This window comes from Pongo pygmaeus, chromosome 12 (assembly GCF_028885625.2).
Source record: "Pongo pygmaeus isolate AG05252 chromosome 12, NHGRI_mPonPyg2-v2.0_pri, whole genome shotgun sequence".
Taxonomy (NCBI): Eukaryota; Metazoa; Chordata; class Mammalia; order Primates; family Hominidae; genus Pongo; species Pongo pygmaeus.
This window is the reverse complement of record NC_072385.2, coordinates 24,392,083-24,409,214: the sequence shown is the minus strand read 5'-3', so window position 1 is coordinate 24,409,214 and position 17,132 is coordinate 24,392,083. Positions and strand designations below refer to the sequence as shown.

General features: G+C 40.2%; 1 protein-coding gene across 5 annotated transcripts in view; it reads right to left on the bottom strand.

The window, feature by feature from the left end:
* The window catches only part of LOC129030762 (E3 SUMO-protein ligase RanBP2-like), a 39,113-nt gene that overhangs the window by 13,994 nt on the left and 7,987 nt on the right, over positions 1 to 17,132 (bottom strand). For all 5 annotated transcript variants that reach the window (XM_054476397.2, XM_063649038.1, XM_054476400.2 and 2 more), the window contains 8 exons: positions 16,555 to 16,785; positions 16,065 to 16,210; positions 11,638 to 11,830; positions 5,540 to 5,627; positions 3,226 to 3,435; positions 1,301 to 1,482; positions 1,041 to 1,216; positions 750 to 873 (listed from right to left, as the gene is read on the bottom strand). In XM_054476397.2, coding sequence (XP_054332372.1) covers positions 750 to 873; positions 1,041 to 1,216; positions 1,301 to 1,482; positions 3,226 to 3,435; positions 5,540 to 5,627; positions 11,638 to 11,830; positions 16,065 to 16,210; positions 16,555 to 16,785 — 1,350 coding nt within the window. The remainder of the gene's footprint in view (positions 1 to 749; positions 874 to 1,040; positions 1,217 to 1,300; positions 1,483 to 3,225; positions 3,436 to 5,539; positions 5,628 to 11,637; positions 11,831 to 16,064; positions 16,211 to 16,554; positions 16,786 to 17,132) is intronic.

Below are 17,132 nucleotides of genomic sequence, written 5' to 3'. Positions count from 1 at the left end.
GGCGTGATCTCGGCTCACTGCAAGCTCCGCCTCCTGGGTTCATGCCATTCTCTTGCCTCAGCTTCCCAAGTAGCTGGGACTACAGGCGCCTGCCACCACGCCCGGCTAATTTTTTTTTTTTTTTTTTGTATTTTTAGTAGAGACGGGGTTTCACCATGTTAGCCAGGAATGATTTCGATCTCCTGACCTTGTGATCTGCCCACCTCGGCCTCCTAACATGCTGGGATTACAGGCATGAGCCACCGCACCTGGCCTCTACACTCAACTTTTAAACGCTTCTAATGATACCACCCTAACGTAGCAATCCAAACTACTTTTTAACAGTTACCATTTTTAGATAGCTGAAACCTGCCTCTTCTGTAGTGTCAGTTTGTTCAAAAGGCTGACCATCTACACCTAATGGTGACACAAAACACACCTTAAATATTTAGAAAGATCTATAATGGTCTTACCTACAAAGCCTTGTGCTAATTTTTTTTTAATTTTTCAGGCTCAATAATTATCAGAACTTAATTATTAAGGAATAACAGTAACAGCTCAGCTAATATGTAACATTCACTGTGTGCCAGGTACTGCTCCTCTAAGTGCTTATATTTAACTACATTAACTATTTTGCAGCAATAAAAAACACATCTGTCATAATATGACCAAGCTGCTGTTTTCAGAACAAAAAAACTTTCAATGAAAAGTTCATGATTTTAAAAAATTAAGGTAATGTTCTTTAAAAATGCTTATACTTTAAAACTCACCATTTTCTGAAGGCATTTTGCCCAATGTACAAGCAGAGCAGGTTGAAGGCCATGTTTTTCCTGGGCTCTTAGAGTGTTTATTTCATGCTGAACAAGAAGTCTCAATTTTGCTGAGTTTCCAGGTCTAAAAAATAGTTCAATTTACTAAAATTGCTTTCTAAATACACAGTTCAGCACTTACATACATATATGTTAATGGGTCACATGACAAATTAAATCTTCACATGAGGATTAAATCCCTGGTAAAACCTATGCACTAAGTGACAGCAATATTTTTGTTTTACTACTTACACTGCTTTTCTGTGAATCAGAGTACAAACCGCATCCCACCAAGATTTTTGTCTTTCTGTACAAAGCTGTTTACACACAGGAAGGGGCAGGCATAACGGCTGATAGGAGCTGTGGTGAGAATTACATTTCTCCTTCAATTGTAAGTGGCTGGTATATACTACTCCAAGGAGAAATACCTGTTTTATTTAAGGAAAAGTTAAGTTAGAAAAAAAAAATTAAACAAAATTCAGAATATTTAATTTGTTAAAATCTTTGCTTACTTCAAGGTCTAAAATACATATTGATTCAGGTGCATTTGTTTCAAGCCTTGAGGTTTCCTGGGGCAAACGATGGAAAAGCTGTTTTAGCCATTTTCGGATTCCAGGTAAAGCAGGCAATGAATTCCACTGTAAGCCAAGCCAAGTAAGGTGCTGAAGACTACCATTATGTGCTCGAATAGCACCTAAAATCAAATTAAAAAATTGGCTTAAGGGTTTGAAATTTTTCTTTGTGCCATTAGTTTTGCCAACATAAGCAATTCACATTATATATATCTTAATTATATAACTGCTTTTCTATATCAAAGCTGGAGAGAATTCTATGTTAGGCAAAATCTCATGTTCTTATTAAATGCATTTTCACTTGATTATTTCTAGAAATTTTAATAAAAATAGTAGTGATGAAGAATGTTTAAGTCCATCTTAAAAAATGACACTGACTAGAACTCAATAAACCAAAATCAACTGACAAAAGCCAAATAAAGAACACCTAACCTAATAAGAAACCCCAAAACAATGGGTTTTCCTTTAAGTCATTAAAGCAATGGAACATCACTATATTAATCCATCAGTACAGTAAAGAAATCTGTTTTTCTATAAGAAAGTCAATATTGAAAAGGTTATGCGCAGTCAGGAGTTCGAGACCAGCCTGGCCAGCATGGTGAAACTCCGTCTCTACTAAAAATACAAAAAATTAGCCAAGCATGGTGTCACATGCCTGTAGTCCCAGCTACTTGGGAGGCTGAGGCAAGACAATTGCTTGAACCTGGCAGGCAGAAGTTGCAGTGAGCCGAGATTGCGCCACTGCGCTCCAGCCTGGGCGACAGAGTGAGACTCTGTCTCAAAAGAAAAGAAAAGGTTATGTGCTTCTGGAAGCATAAAGAGGTATAATCTTTCTGTCATTTTGGCAATTTGCAAGACTTAAAGATGTTCATGTCCTTTGTCTCAGTAATTCTGTTTTTAGGTATCTCTATGGAAATAACTTGCAATGAAGACACTTTTTGTTGAAGTTTTTATCAGAGTATGATTATTAACAGTGAAAAAGTTGAAAACAACTTGGATGCCCAATAACAGAAAGTAGCAAGCAAATTATGACTACTTCATAAAAAAGATTATATTGCCAATAAAAGTGATATTTATAGTTTTAATACAGAGACTATGGGAGAGAATTCATGAAGGAAGCAAGATAAATCATACATAAACAACCATTTAGATGAAAAATATGGCCAGATGCAGTGGCTCATGCCTATAATTCCAACACTTTTTGTTTTTGAGAAGAAGTCTCGCTCTGTCACCCAGGCTGTAGCGCAGCGGTGTGATCTTGGCTCACTGCAACCTCCACCTCCCGGGTTGAAGTGATTCTCCTGCCTCAGCCTCCCGAGTAGCTGGGACTACAGGCACATGCCACCACGCCCGGATCATTTTTGTATTTTTAGTAGAGACGGGGTTTCACCACGTTGGCCAGGATGGTCTCGAACTCCTGATCTCAGGTGATCTGCCCGCCTCGGCCTCCCAAAGTGCTGGGATTACAGATATGAGCCACTGTGCCAGGTCCCATCCCAACACTTTGGGGGGCTTAGGCGGGAGGATCACTTGAGCCGGGCGTGGTGGCGGGCACTTGTAATCCCGCTACTTGGGAGACTGAGGCAGCAGAATCACTTGAACCCGGGAGGCAGAGGTTACAGTGAGCCGAGATTGCAACACTGAACTCCAGCGTGGAGGACAAGAGCAAAACTTGGTCTCAAAAACAACAACAACAACAAAAACTACATGCCACCCCCACAGCACCACATTCAAACTCCCCCCAGCCCAACCCACACACGAAAGGAATACAGGAAAATATTAAGTCATTATTTCTGGGTAATAAGATTATGGGCAATTTATAAGAATTAAGACAGAGACCGTTTCCTCTGAAACATATAACTTACCAACATCATATCTAGCCAAATCTTCAAGCTCTGGTTCTTGTACATCAATGTTTCCAATATCATCGCTACCAAGAAAAGATGTATCCTTAGGTGACTGACTAGAAAACAGAGCATCATATAATGCAGACTGCCCGCTTTTGTTGGCAAAAGATTCAACAACCTCTTTTAAAAAATCTTGCTTGCCACGACTTAAGTTTAGCAACATGTGCCCTGAAAAAAAAATTTATTTCCATCACTTTAAAAATACAGATTGTATTTGCTCACATTGTCTCATTTGTATACCCAAAGGGGAAATAACATGATTATTGCAGACCTAACCCTCCAACCCAAAAAATACAGCTGGACAACAAAACAGGTGCTTAGGTAGAAAATGAAAAGAGTACAGGTTTAATATTCTCAGTATCTACAGAAGACAGCAGAAGGGGGAAAAAAGACAGTAATGTGTATGAAAAATGCCAAACATATTTGCATTTTAGATGAAAAGGTCTGGATTTAAGTGGCCATAGGAGAACAGGGACAAGCTCTTATTCTCTGATCTGATACACTGATTTCTAAATCTGGCTGATCAGAATCCTCCTTTAAACAGCTTTTAAGAATTATTTCCGGCTGGGCATGGTGGCTCATGCCTGTAATCCCAGCACTTTGGGAGGCCAAGCTGGGCAGATAATGAGGTCAGGAGATCGAGACCATCCTGACTAACACAGTGAAACTCCATCTCTACTAAAAATACAAAAAAAAAGATTAGCCGGCCATGGTGGCGGGCGCCTGTAGTCCCAGCTACTGGGGAGGCTGAGGGAGGAGAATGGCGTGAACCCGGGAGGCAGAGCTTGCAGTGAGCCAAGATCACACCACTGCACTCCAGCCTGGGCGACAGAGTGAGACTCTGTCTCAGGAAAAAAAAAAAAAAAAGAATTATTTCCAGGCCTCGTTCCCAGAGATTTTTATTCCATAGGTTTACAGTAAGCAATCAAAAAATCATAGTCCTCGGATAAAGTACTGATACATGCTATAACGCAGATGACCCTTGAAAACCTTGCTAAATGAAAGAAGCCAGTCACAAAAGACCCCATACTATATGATTCTACTTACGTGAAATGTTCAGAATAGGCAAACCTACAGAGACAGATTGGCGGTTGCCAAGGCTGAGAGGTTTGAGTAAAATGGGGAGTAACTGCTAATAGGTACGGAATTCCTCATGGAGTGATGAAAATCTTCTAAAACTGATTGTCGTGACAATGGTAATACTCTATGAACACACTAAAAGCCACTGAACTGTACACTTTAAATGGGTGAAGCGTATGGTATACGAATTCTATTTCAATTGAACTTTTTTAAAAACCGTCCTTCGAGTTAATTCTGCTGGGCAATTAGGTTTGGTTACCACTACACAGTTGTGTCTCAGCACACTTACAGAGGCACCCTCGGGATGCCCAGATCAAAGACATAAAAATATAGGCCATTTTTATCTAACTGTGACCATGCAAAGGCACTTATGAGAGCCCTGCAAGGGTAGAAGAAAAAGAGAAAAGGAAAAAAGTAGAAAGTCACTTTAAGGATTGAAAGCCCAACTCCCACAAAAAAAGTGGGCTATGGAATAAAAAAGCAATGTGAGCTTTGGCCAACAGCCTAACTATATACCAAAGCTTATAATAACTTTGATTTAATATTACATCTTGCTCTTTACAAAATTCATCCAATTTTATATCAAAACTTCTCCTTATAGAAACCATTATGTTTCTTCAGTTCACTGCTTGATTCAATGGCCACCTAACTACCTTAAAGTTTGTATCTTAGCAAAATCACAGGTAATATGCAACAGACCTTTAGGATTCATCCCAAGCCAAAAATGGGGGAAAAAATCCACAAATTCCAAGAGCCTAATATAAGGTAAGTATATATCTTCTATCTTCCTCACTATGCTCTCAGCTCTTTAAGACAGATCCATATCTTCTTCATCTTTATATCCCCACAGCAGTGTTTTTAGAATCAGCTGGTGTTAAATGGTTGGCAAATCAATAATTATACTTAGTTCAGGAAGTGACTAAATATTCAGGATAGAGGCTCTAGCAGCCAGATAAAGAAAGAGTTAAGAAATCCTCTCCACCTAGGAAAAAACAATATCAAATATTCATGTTTTTTAAACAATGTGCTATTTCTTCGCATCTCTTCCATACCTATTGCTCTTAACTGATACGGCAAAAAGAAATAATTTTGACAAATTATCTCCTGGACAGATGAAGATTTTATCATAAGATATGCCTTAACAGAAATTCCTTTTTCTTTTTAAATCAAATTAGTTTAATATTACTATTACCTGATTGACTCAGTCGGTCACAGGCCATCATTTCCAGCAGATTTTGTCCAGCTTCACCTTTTATTAATTTAATCTTTGGTCTTGGAACCTAATAATTTTAGAATCAAAAATCTTAATTTGATGATACCCATACTTCTAATAGTAACATGGTCTTATCTATTACACTGTACTTTTTTTGATAATGAATAAACAGTTAACCATTAATTAAACTGAATTGGAAAAGACTGCAAAAACTGGGAACCAAGGAATTTATATAACCTATGAAAGACAGGCCAGGTACAGGCATGGTGGCTCACACCTGTAATCCAACACTCTGGGAGGCCAAGGTGGGCTGATCACTTGAGGTCAGGAGTTCGACACCAGCCTGGCCAACATGGTGAAACCCAGTCTCTACTAAAAATAATTTAAAAAAAACAAAGAGCCAGGCGTGGTGGCACACATCTATTAATTCCAGCTACATGGGAGGCTGAGGCACAAGGATAGCTTGAACCTGGGAGGCAGAGGTTGTAGTGAGCCAAGACCATGCCACTGCACTTCAGCCTGGGTGAAAGAGCGAGACTCCATCTCAAAAAAAAAAAAAAGAGCGGCCAGACATGGTGGCCCACACCTGTAATCCCAGCACTTTGGGAGGCCAAGGTGGGGGGATTGCTTGAGCCCAGAGTTCAAGACCAGCCTGAACAACACGGTGAGACCCTATCTCTAAAAAAAGTTTTTTTTAATTAGCCAGGCGTGGTGGCACACACCTGTGGTCCCAGCTACTCAGGAGGCTGAGGCAGGAGGATCACTTAAATCCAGGAGATCAAGGCTGCAGTGAGCCATGATCATGCCACTGTGCTCCAGCTTGGGAGACAGAGTGAGACCCTATCTCCAAAAAAAGAAAAAAAAAAAAAAAGCATAGACAGAGCAGTTCTGAGAAATTAGTTTCTACTAAAAGCACATTCATGTTACAATCAGAGAAATGGAAAATTTAATTACATTACTTTTCTACCCTGCATAAATAGGACAACAGCAGATGTTGTCCTATCTGAGTAGATATGACACCCTACTTTAAAAAGTACAGGTGAAATGACACTTGGAAATGCCACATTGTAGATAACACATTTTCAGAGTATGCATAATATTGGATAGCACTGGAATAAATGGGACAACCAGGAAATTAAAGAGATCCTAATGTAATAACCTGTGAAAACAAAAAAATCATGATGAATAGAATGGCGAAGGGAAGACATGACAGCTGCCTTCAAATATTAAAATTATTTTATAAAAGCAATCATCAAAAGAAGAAACAAGACCAACAGGTAGAAGACTTGAAGAATATTTTTATTCTATATAAGAAAGTACCAAGAGCCAAACCACCTAAAGATGCACTGGGCTATCTTGAAAAGTAATGGAATGTCCATCACTGAAAATGTCCAGTCATAGGCAATGCCCACTTACTAGAAACATGCCAAAAGTAACTATATGGGTGACTAGAGCATCGGCTTTTAATTCTATCACCACTTTCTTAATTGGTGGTGGAAATGTAATTTGATACAACCTCTTTAGGGTTAGATATTTGGCAGCAGCTCTAAAAATTATAAATGCACAGATATACTTTGATACTGCAATTCTTTCAGGAATTCATGGCACAAGTTAATCATTGCTAAATTACTTGAAGTAGTATTAAAAAAAAAAAGTAAAAGCAAGCTAATGTCCTGGTTTTAGGACCCTGGTTTTAAAAACTCCAAAGCTACAGTACATCCATACAATGGAATAATATGCAAGCATCCAAACTAATGAGAATGCCCTTTATATATGCTGACATGGAAATATCTCCAAGATACAGTTAATGGAAATAAAGTAAATGCAATCTTCAAATGTTTTCCTCCTTCTTTTAAAGACAGGGGATGTATGTGTGTTTACTTGGAGATGCATACAACATTTCCTGAAGAATACACACAAGAAAGCAATAACATTAGTTTCTTTGGGAGTGGAGAAAGTAAATAACTAGGGAACAGAAAGGAGTCTTCATAGCATATTCTTAAGAGCCGCCAGAATTTTAAACCATGTATATATAATTCTTTCCAAACATGCTCATTTTTCAAAATATATGATTTATGAACCTAAAAGCTTCTGATTTTGAATTTTAGAAATATTCGTATCGCCTATCCTTTTACTCACAAGTTTTCTAAACATCATGTCAAAGTTTGTCATCTATATGTTGAAAAGAGCACACAAAATAAGAAACAAAATGTTGACATCATTCTTTTTGTTTTCAAACTGACCTCAATTCATAAACCCGGCCTCTTTTACAAAATTATTCAACAGTTGAATTTGTGACCAGTTAATTAGTTGTGAATCCACTCAATCAAATCATCTCAATTCACTATTTCCTTTTTTTTTTTTTTTTTTTGAGATGGAGTCTCGCTCTGTCGCCAGGATGGAGTGCTGCAGTGGCAAGATCTTGGCTCACTGCAACCTCCGCCTCCTGGTTTCAAGCAATTCTCCTGTCTCGGCCTCTCAAGTAGCTGGGACTACAGGCACCCGCCACCATGTGTGGCTAATTTTTGTATTTTTAGTAGAGATCGGGTTTGACCGTGTTGGTCAGGATGGTCTCGAACTCCTGACCTCAAGTGATCCGCCCGCCTCAGCTTCCCAAAGTGCTGGGATTACAGGCATGAGCCACCGCGCCTGGCTATTTCCTCATCTTAACTAAAAGGTTTCAAGATACTTTGTTAAATACCTAGCTGCAATGCAGATGTACTTACTAGAACCACAGTATTCCTCTGATTAAGAGTCTGAAAATCTTGCCATAAAAGTCAGCCAATTCTTAAATACCCAAATGCCAGCACATAACCTACATTTTATGCTTATAATCATTTGATCATTAAGCTTTAAAATAAACTGATAAAATAAAATACAAGCATCTAAGATGTTTCTATTATATATTCATTCTACAGAAATATGTGGTAGTTAAAGACTCAGGTAGGTATCTCTGTGCTGAAGTGGAACAATGAAGAAACATTTAGAAAAGCAAGGCATCTGGCAATAGGTAAAGCACACCCACATTGAGGCACAATATTTTTTAAAAGCAGAGAAAGAATGTATTGCACATTCGCATATGCAAAAAATATTTCTGAACACCCAAGAAACTCCTAACAGTAGTTGTCATCTAGGAAAGGAGACTTGAGTGAATGGATTAAGAGGGAAACTAACTTTTTATTATTAAAAGTTCACAGTCAGGTGTGGTGGCTCATACCTGTAATCCCAGCACTTTGGGAGGGCAAGGCAGAAGGATCACTTGAAGCCAGGAGTTCAAGACCAACCAGCCTGGGAAACATAGCAAGACCTTGTCTTTACAAAAAATTTAACAATGTAGCCAGGCATGGTGGCAGGCACCTGTAGTCCCAGCTACTGAGCTGAGGCTGAAGCAGGAGAGGATCGCTTGAGCCCACGAGTTTGAGGATACAGTGAGCTATGATCGTGCCACTGCACTCCAGCCAGAGCAACAAGAGTGAGACTCTGCCTCCCAAAACTACATATCAAAAAATTTTAGGCTGTGCACAGTAGCTCACACCTATAATCCCAGCACTCTGGGAAGCTCGAGCCCAGTTCAGCGTTACAGTGAGCTACGATTACGCAACTGCACTCCAGCCTGGGTGACACAGCAAGACTCTAATAGACACACACACAGATAAATTTTAAAGTTTCCATTAAAAATAAGAACTATTGGCAGGGCGCGGTGGCTCATGCCTGTAATGCCAGCACTTTGGGAGGCCAAGGTGGGTGGATCATGAGGTCAGGAGATTGAGACCATCCTGGCTAACACGGTGAAACCCCATCTCTACTGAAAATACAAAAAAATTAGCCGGGCGTGGTGGTGGGTGCCTGTAGTCCCAGCTACTCGGGAGGCTGAGGCAGGAGAATGGCGTGAACCCAGGAGGTGGAGCTTGCAGTGAGCCAAGGTCATGCCACCGTGCTCCAGCCTGGGCGACAGAGTGAGACTCCATCTCAAAAAAAATCAAATAAATAAAAATAAGAACTATCAGTTACTTGAGAATTTCTATAAGAACCTTTTAATGTTTGTATTACCTAGTGAACCTCACTAAATCCATTAATTTTCACTAATCCATTCCTTATGAACACAGAAGTTTCTACTGAGCATTTTAAATATTAGTACTTAACATGTGAACTGTCTATCAACGGTGTTTTTAAAAGATTTACAGGCCGGGCTCAGTGGCTCATGCCTGTAATCCCAGCACTTTGAGAGGCCGAGTCGGGTGGATCACGAGGCCAGAAGATCGAGACCATCCTGGCTAACATGGTGAAACCCCATCTCTATTAAAAAATACAAAAAATTAGCCCGGCATGTTGGTGTGTGCCTGTAATCCCAGATACGTAATAGGCTGAAGCAGGAGAATCACTTGAACCCAGGAGGCACAGGTTGCAGTGAGCTGAGATTGCACCACTGCACTCCAGCCTGGTGACAGAGCGAGACTCTGTCTCAAATAAAAATAAAAAGATTTATATTAGGCAGGGCATGGTGGCTCACTGCCTGTAATCCCAGCACTTTGAGAGGCCGAGGCGCACAGATCACCTGAGGTCAGGAGTTCGAGACCGGCCTGACCAACATGGAGAAACTCCGTCTCTACTAAAAATACAAAATTAGACGGGGGTGGTGGCGCGTGCCTGTAATCCCAGCTACTTAGGAGGCTGAAGCAGGACAATCACTTGAACCTGGGAGGTGGAGGTTGCAGTAAGCCAGGATCACGCCATTGCACTCCAGCCTGGGCAACGAGAGCAAAACTCCGTCTCAAAAAGAAAAAAAGATTTATATTAGAAGGAGGGGCCGCCTCTAAAAGTAATGAATCCTTTTTTTCCCTCCCCAAGCAAAAAATCCTGCTCTAAAATTAACAATCATTTTTCTAAGCCTGGTTTAATGCTTTTTTGGAAGACTGCTTATTTCTTTTCCTTTCAAAAGTTATGCAAGCTCATTAAAAAAAAAAAAGGCCAGGAGTGGTGGCTCACGCCTGTAATCCCAGCACTTTGGGAGGCCGAGGCGGGTGGATGACTAGGTCAGGAGATTGAGACCATCCTGGCTAACACGGTGAAACTCCGTCTCTACTAAAAGTACAAAAAAAAAATTAGCCAGGCGTGGTGGCGGGTGCCTGTAGTCCCAGCTACTCGGGAGGCTGAGGCAGGAAAATAGCATGAACTCGGGAGGCGGAGCTTGCAGTGAGCCGAGATCGTGCCACTGCACTCCAGCCTGGGCGACAGAGCGAGACTCTGTCTCAAAAAAGGCCAGGCACAGTGGCTCGCGCCTGTAATCCCAGCACTTTGGGAGACCAAGGCAGGTAGATCACGAGGTCAAGAGATTGCGACTATCCTGGCCAACATGGTGAAACCCCGTCTCTATTAAAAATACAAACAATTAGCTGGGTGTGGTAGCACGGGCCTGTAGTCCCAGCTACTCAGGAGGCTGAGGCAGGAGAATCACTTGAACCCAGGAGGTGGAGGTTGCAGTGAGCCGAGATCACGCCACTGCACTCCAGCCTGGCGACAGAGAGAGACTTGGTCTCAAAAAAAATAAAAAAATAAAAAATAAGAAAAGGCTTTATGTTTTCAAGATTAATAGATGTACTGTTACATATACACAATACAGTCATAAATGTTATATACATGTTTTTCAATTAACATGTTAAATTGCAATCATATTCTTCTATCATAGGTTATAAAGCCACTGCCCTACATCTACTTATTAGGATTTTGTCCAAGTAACACATCTTTTTGAATCAAGCTTTACCCATAATACAAGATTACATCTTTATCATGTTCCCAAAAATGGCAGAGTAAAAAGATTAAACTCTTCAAATGTGTCTACAAACAAATCATGGCAATGCAGGCTTTCAACAAGAGTGCATTCAACGTCTCTGTTTCACCAGCCTCACCAGTATTGTGTATGCTTAGTTATTTTCCACTGTACCAAATTGACTATTTCATTTTAACTTTAATTCCACAGGTTTGTTCACATACTGTCATTACATACGAGAGCACACCTTCATTTAAAACACATCAAGACTCAGTGAAATGTCAATTGCTCCTACAAGTGGAAGACTTACCTGAAATGCTATGAGATAGCACAATGCAGCCAGCTCAGAAAGAGCTCGCCATTGAACATTACTATGCTGACCCATCTTCAAAAGCAGAGAACCAGCATGCATGTAGAAATGTCCTTTCATTTCTAAGAAAGTAGCTGACAGTTCATCATTTCCACCCAAAGAAGATTTCACAGACTGAAGAGCACTACCAAAACTGTAATATGAAAATATCAAACAGATAATACACACTTACTGCACTGTGAATAATCATGGTTTATTTAATTCAAAACAAAATAAACATTTTATTTCAAGCTTCATCTTCCACATTCAACTTCTAATAATTCTTATTCCCCATGTTATAAATTATGAATCATCTAATGCTTATTTTTATCCTGCATGCTTCCTATACTTCATGCTTAACCTCTCAAATGATGTCTTATTCCCAGTTATTTCCAGCCCTCCAATCACAGATAAATATAAGATTAGTGATTATAGGTGCACATTTCAAAATAAACCAGGAGAAAATTGGGAGACTATTTTGTAGCTTCTTCCTGATCATATAATTTCATTATTTAATTAACAGTTGTAATTTCTCAAATTAGACATACCATTTCCAAATTATAAGTAAATAACTGACAGGTATTTGAGTATCAATACAGTAATTGCTCTCTTTACTACACAGATCATTACAGCGTTAAATAAATTGTCTTCCTTTTTTTTTTTTTTTTTTTGAGACGGAGTCTCTCACTATCGCCTGGGCTGGAGTGCAATGGCACGATCTAAGCTCACTGCAACCTCCACCTCCTAGGTTCAAGTGATTCTCCTGACTCAGCCACCTGAGTAGCTGGGATTACAGGTGCCTGCCACCATGCCCTGCTAAACTTTTTTTATATTTTTAGTAGAGACAGGGTTTCACTATGTTGGCCAGGCTGGTCTCGAACTCCCACCTCATGATCCACCCGCCTCAGCTTACCAATGTGCTGGGATTACAGGCATAAGCCACTACGCCTGGCCTATTATTTGTAATCTATATTCTAAATTAGTTCTTCTAAATCCTAATTTCTCCAAATCCTCACTTTGGAAGAAAAGTAAAAGCAAAAAGCAAACACTTAAACGTGAAGCATGATTTTAAAGTGGCTTATAATAAAGCAGCCAGAGCAAGTGAGGTCTAAAGATCTCTGAGGGTGCTCAAAAACCCCTTCAGGGGATCCATGAAGTTAAAATTACTTTCACAATAATACCAAAAAAAAATTTATATTTTACATACTCATTTTCTCATGTATGTAGAGCTGAGTTTTTTTGTTTTTGTTTTTGGAGACAGAATCTCGCTCTGTCACAAGGTTGGAGTGCAGTGGCACAATCTTGGCTTACTGCAACCTCTGACTCCCAGGTTCAAGCAATTCTTCTGCCTCAGCCTCCTGAGTAGCTGGGACTATAGGCGCGTGCCAACATGCCCGGCTAATTTTTTGTATTTTTAGTAGAGACAAGGTTTCACCGTTGTTAGCTGGGATGGTCTCGATCTCCTGACTTCGTGATCCATCTGCCTCGGCCTCCCAAAGTGCTGGGATTACAGGCCTGAGCCACCGCGCCCCACTGAGCTGAGTTTTCTAGAAGCTTCATGACATGTAATAGTTTTACAGACTGAAAGAGGAAGTAAATGAGAATCTAGCTATGTTCTATTAAGTGAGACATTAAAAAGATTTACAAAAAATGACACTTTTCTGACTAGTTTTTTGCTGTTGGAAAATAATTATTTTTCATAAAAAATGCTATTATTGGCCCTGCGCGGTGGCTCACAAATGTAATTCCAGCACTTTGGGAGGCTGAGGCGGGTGGATCACCTGAGGTCAGGAGTTCAAGACCAGCCTAGCCAACATGGTGAAACCCCATCTCTACTAAAAATACAAAAAATTAGCCAGGCGTGGTGGTGGGCACCTGTAATTCCAGCTACTTGGGAGGCTGAGGCAGGAGAATCGCTTGAACCTGTGAAGCAGAGGTTGCAGTGATCCGAGATCACACTGTTGCACTCTAGCCTGGGCAACAAGAGCAAAACTCTGTCTCAAAAAAATAAAATAAAATAAAGCTATTATTATTAACACACAATAGGGCTTATTACATTAATGGATTACATATTTTTTATTTAATTTCTAATGTAATAAACACTGATAGAAATAACCCACATACGGCCGGGTGCAGTGGCTCAGACCTGCAATCCCAGCACTTTGGAAGGCCAAGGCAGGCGGATCACGAGGTCAAGAGATTGAGACCTCCCAGTATTTGGGAGGCCAAGGTAGGCGGATCAAGAGGTCAAGAGATTGAGACCAGCTGGGTGCGGTGGCTCATGCCTGTAATCCCAGCACTTTGGGAGGCCAAGGCGGGCAGATCACAAGGTCAGGAGATCAAGCCCATCCTGGCTAACACGGTGAAACCCCATCTCTACTAAAACTACAAAAAATTAGCTGGGTGTGGTGGCGGGTACCTGTAGGCCCAGCTACTGGAGAGGCTGAGGCAGGAGAATGGCGTGAACCCTGGAGGCAGAGCTTGCAGTGAGCCAAGATGGCGCCACTGCACTCCAGCCTGGGCGACAGAGCAAGACTCCGTCTCAAAAAAAAAAAAAAAAAAAAAAAAAGATCGAGACCATCCTGGCCAACATGATGAAACCCTGTTCCTACTAATTAGCCAGGTGTGGGCTGGGCATGGTGGCTCATGCCTGTAATCCCAACACTTTGGGAGGCCGAGGAGGGCAGATCATGAGGTCAGGAGATCGAGACCATCCTGGCTAACACGGTGAAACCCCGTCGCTACTAAAAATACAAAAAAATTAGCCGATCGTGGTGGTGGGCGCCTGTAGTCCCAGCTACTCAGGAGGCTGAGGCAGAAGAATGGCGAGAACCTGGGAGGCGGAGCTTGCAGTGAGCCGAGATTGCGCCAGTGTACTCCAGCCTGGGTGACAGAGCGAGACTCTGTCTCAAAAAAAAAAAAAAAAAAAATTAGACAGGTGTGGCGGTGGGCACCTGTAGTCCCACCTATTCAGGAGTCAGAGACAAAGAATCACTTGAACCCAGGAGGCAGAGGTTGCAGTGAGCTGAGACTGCGCCACTGCATGCCAGCCTGGTGAGAGCAAGACTCAGTCTCAAAAAAAAAAAGAGATTGAGACCATCCTGAACTCCGTCTCTACTAAAAATACAAAAATTAGCTGGGCGTGGTGGTGTGCACCTGTGGTCCCAGCTACTGGGGAGGCTGAGGCAGGAGAACTGCCTGAACCCAGGAGGCGGAGGTTACAGTGAGCCAAGGTCGTGCCACTGCACTCCAGCCTGGTGACAGAGCAAGACTCCATCTCAAAAAAAAAAGAAAGAAAGAAAGAAAGAAAAAAAAAAAAGGAACCCACATACAAAGATCTTTGATGTCCTTAAGAAAAATGTAAAAAGAATTTGGGACCAAAAAATTTGAGTATACAAAGAATACAAAATAAAACATCCTACATGTTTTCTAAAATAATCTTAAAGTTATGTTAGTTCTTTTAGATACTGCTTTTACCCTACCAATTTAGGACACTATGTACTTTTTCAAGAAAATTACCTACTCCCTGCACTCAGTGAAATGAACTTCTGTCCTTATACCAGATGGGGAAATAAATTAACTTCCAAACAAATGGACAGCCTAAACTAGCAATCAGTAAACTTTTTCTACAAAAAGGAGGAGAATACTAATCTGGCTTTACAGGCATACAATCTCTGCTGCAACCACTCAACTCCAACCTTGTAGTATGTAAGCAGCCACAGACAATACATAAACAGAGGCATGCTGTATTCCAATAAATATTAACAAAATTAGGCAGGGGCCATATTTGGCCCACAAGCTCTAATCAACCCCTGCTCTAAACTAACATCTTTATGCAAATCCAAGTGATGTTTTTGTTCAATGGAATTTATTTTCAAAATGGAGACACTGGTTTTCAAAATCAAAATTTAGGAAAAAAGGTAAATCACATAGTTGAGTTCTTTTGTTTCTTAGCTAGAACAGTATTCTCTGAAATACTAGTGATGCTAAGTGCTTATACTAGTACATGTGAACCTAGCCATCTGATGACAGATGAACTTTAATTTTCACTCAAGATTATACTATTATAAAAAATAAAATATGAAACAGCAGTTAGAACATTCATTTTAAGCTTGACTATGACAAAACTGAGTATTTAACCATGAGGCTAATTTTAATCAAGCTTGAACTATAAGAGTTCTCTAAAAAGGAAAGTCATATAAAACCAATTGGAACTTCCCCATAAAAGAAGAAAAATAAGATTGCCTCCTAGTGGTTCACTGTATTAACTATAACTCCTAGATACATTATAGAAATAATGATTCAGTAAAGAAGTTTAGAGCAATGAACTTACTGCAAAAAGAAAAACTGCAATTTATACTAAAGCATTCTCCTCAAAGTCAACGTACCTTTCCAGTAATTCTCTACTTTCCTGCACATCTCTAGTGGAAAGCGTAAGAAGCATAAGATTAGCATAGGCCAGCAGTAAGTCTGTATTGGTTGCTCGCCAGTCACTTTTATCAGACTCCAAACACTGTAAAGACTCCAGATATTCCTATTTTGTGGAATGAACAGTAAGTTACAAAACTTAATCAAATGTTAAGAAATTAACCATTTTATGCCTACAAATTCCTTTTCTCACTCCAACCACATTTGTAAAACTATATTGATTTTTACATGAACCTTAAAATGAAAACACCAAAAATATATATAGTTATCATAGTTATCTCCCCAATCTTCCCATTATAAATTTAACTGATCCTGGTAAAAATTTCATTTTATAACTGTTCTACATAAATAAAAGAAATTTAAGTCCAGCAGGGCACTGCTGCTTTAGTACAAAAAGATGTATGCTAATTGCCTACATAGAAATGTAAAGACCCAATAGCTTTTATCTACCTTAAGGGTCTGTACAACACACGAATTCCATCCTAAACTTGAACGCAAAGCTGTGTTCCTCTCTGCCTCATGGCAGTGGGCCACAGCATCCTTCAATCTTTTATTTGAGCGATACAACTCCACTAGCCGGATATTCACATGGACGTCATCAGGTCTTACATAAAGTTCTGACTGAATCAAGTCAAAAAGTTTATTCCATCCATCTTCACCTTCACAATCTAGAAGCTGTTCCTATTTAGAGGGGAAAAACAAAAATTATTAGAGTAACACTTGTGCAATTTTAAACAAGTCATGCTCCCAAAGAGCACCATTCCACTATGTCTAGTTTTATGATGATGCCACCAAAAACACCATCCTATATACCTTATTCGTCCCTTCTGAGAGTTGCTTACAACCCAGAAACTAAGCCTCAAGAACTGTATGTGAAGAAAAGCACCTGTGATTACTGCAGTAGCTCACACTCTCTTCAGAGACTACCACGACTATTGCCACATATCCCTGTCCAACTGAGTCACCACCAGAAGCCTAGACCTCCCCAGTCAATCCTCAGCAACAAGGTCTTTATCTTCAAACTGCTC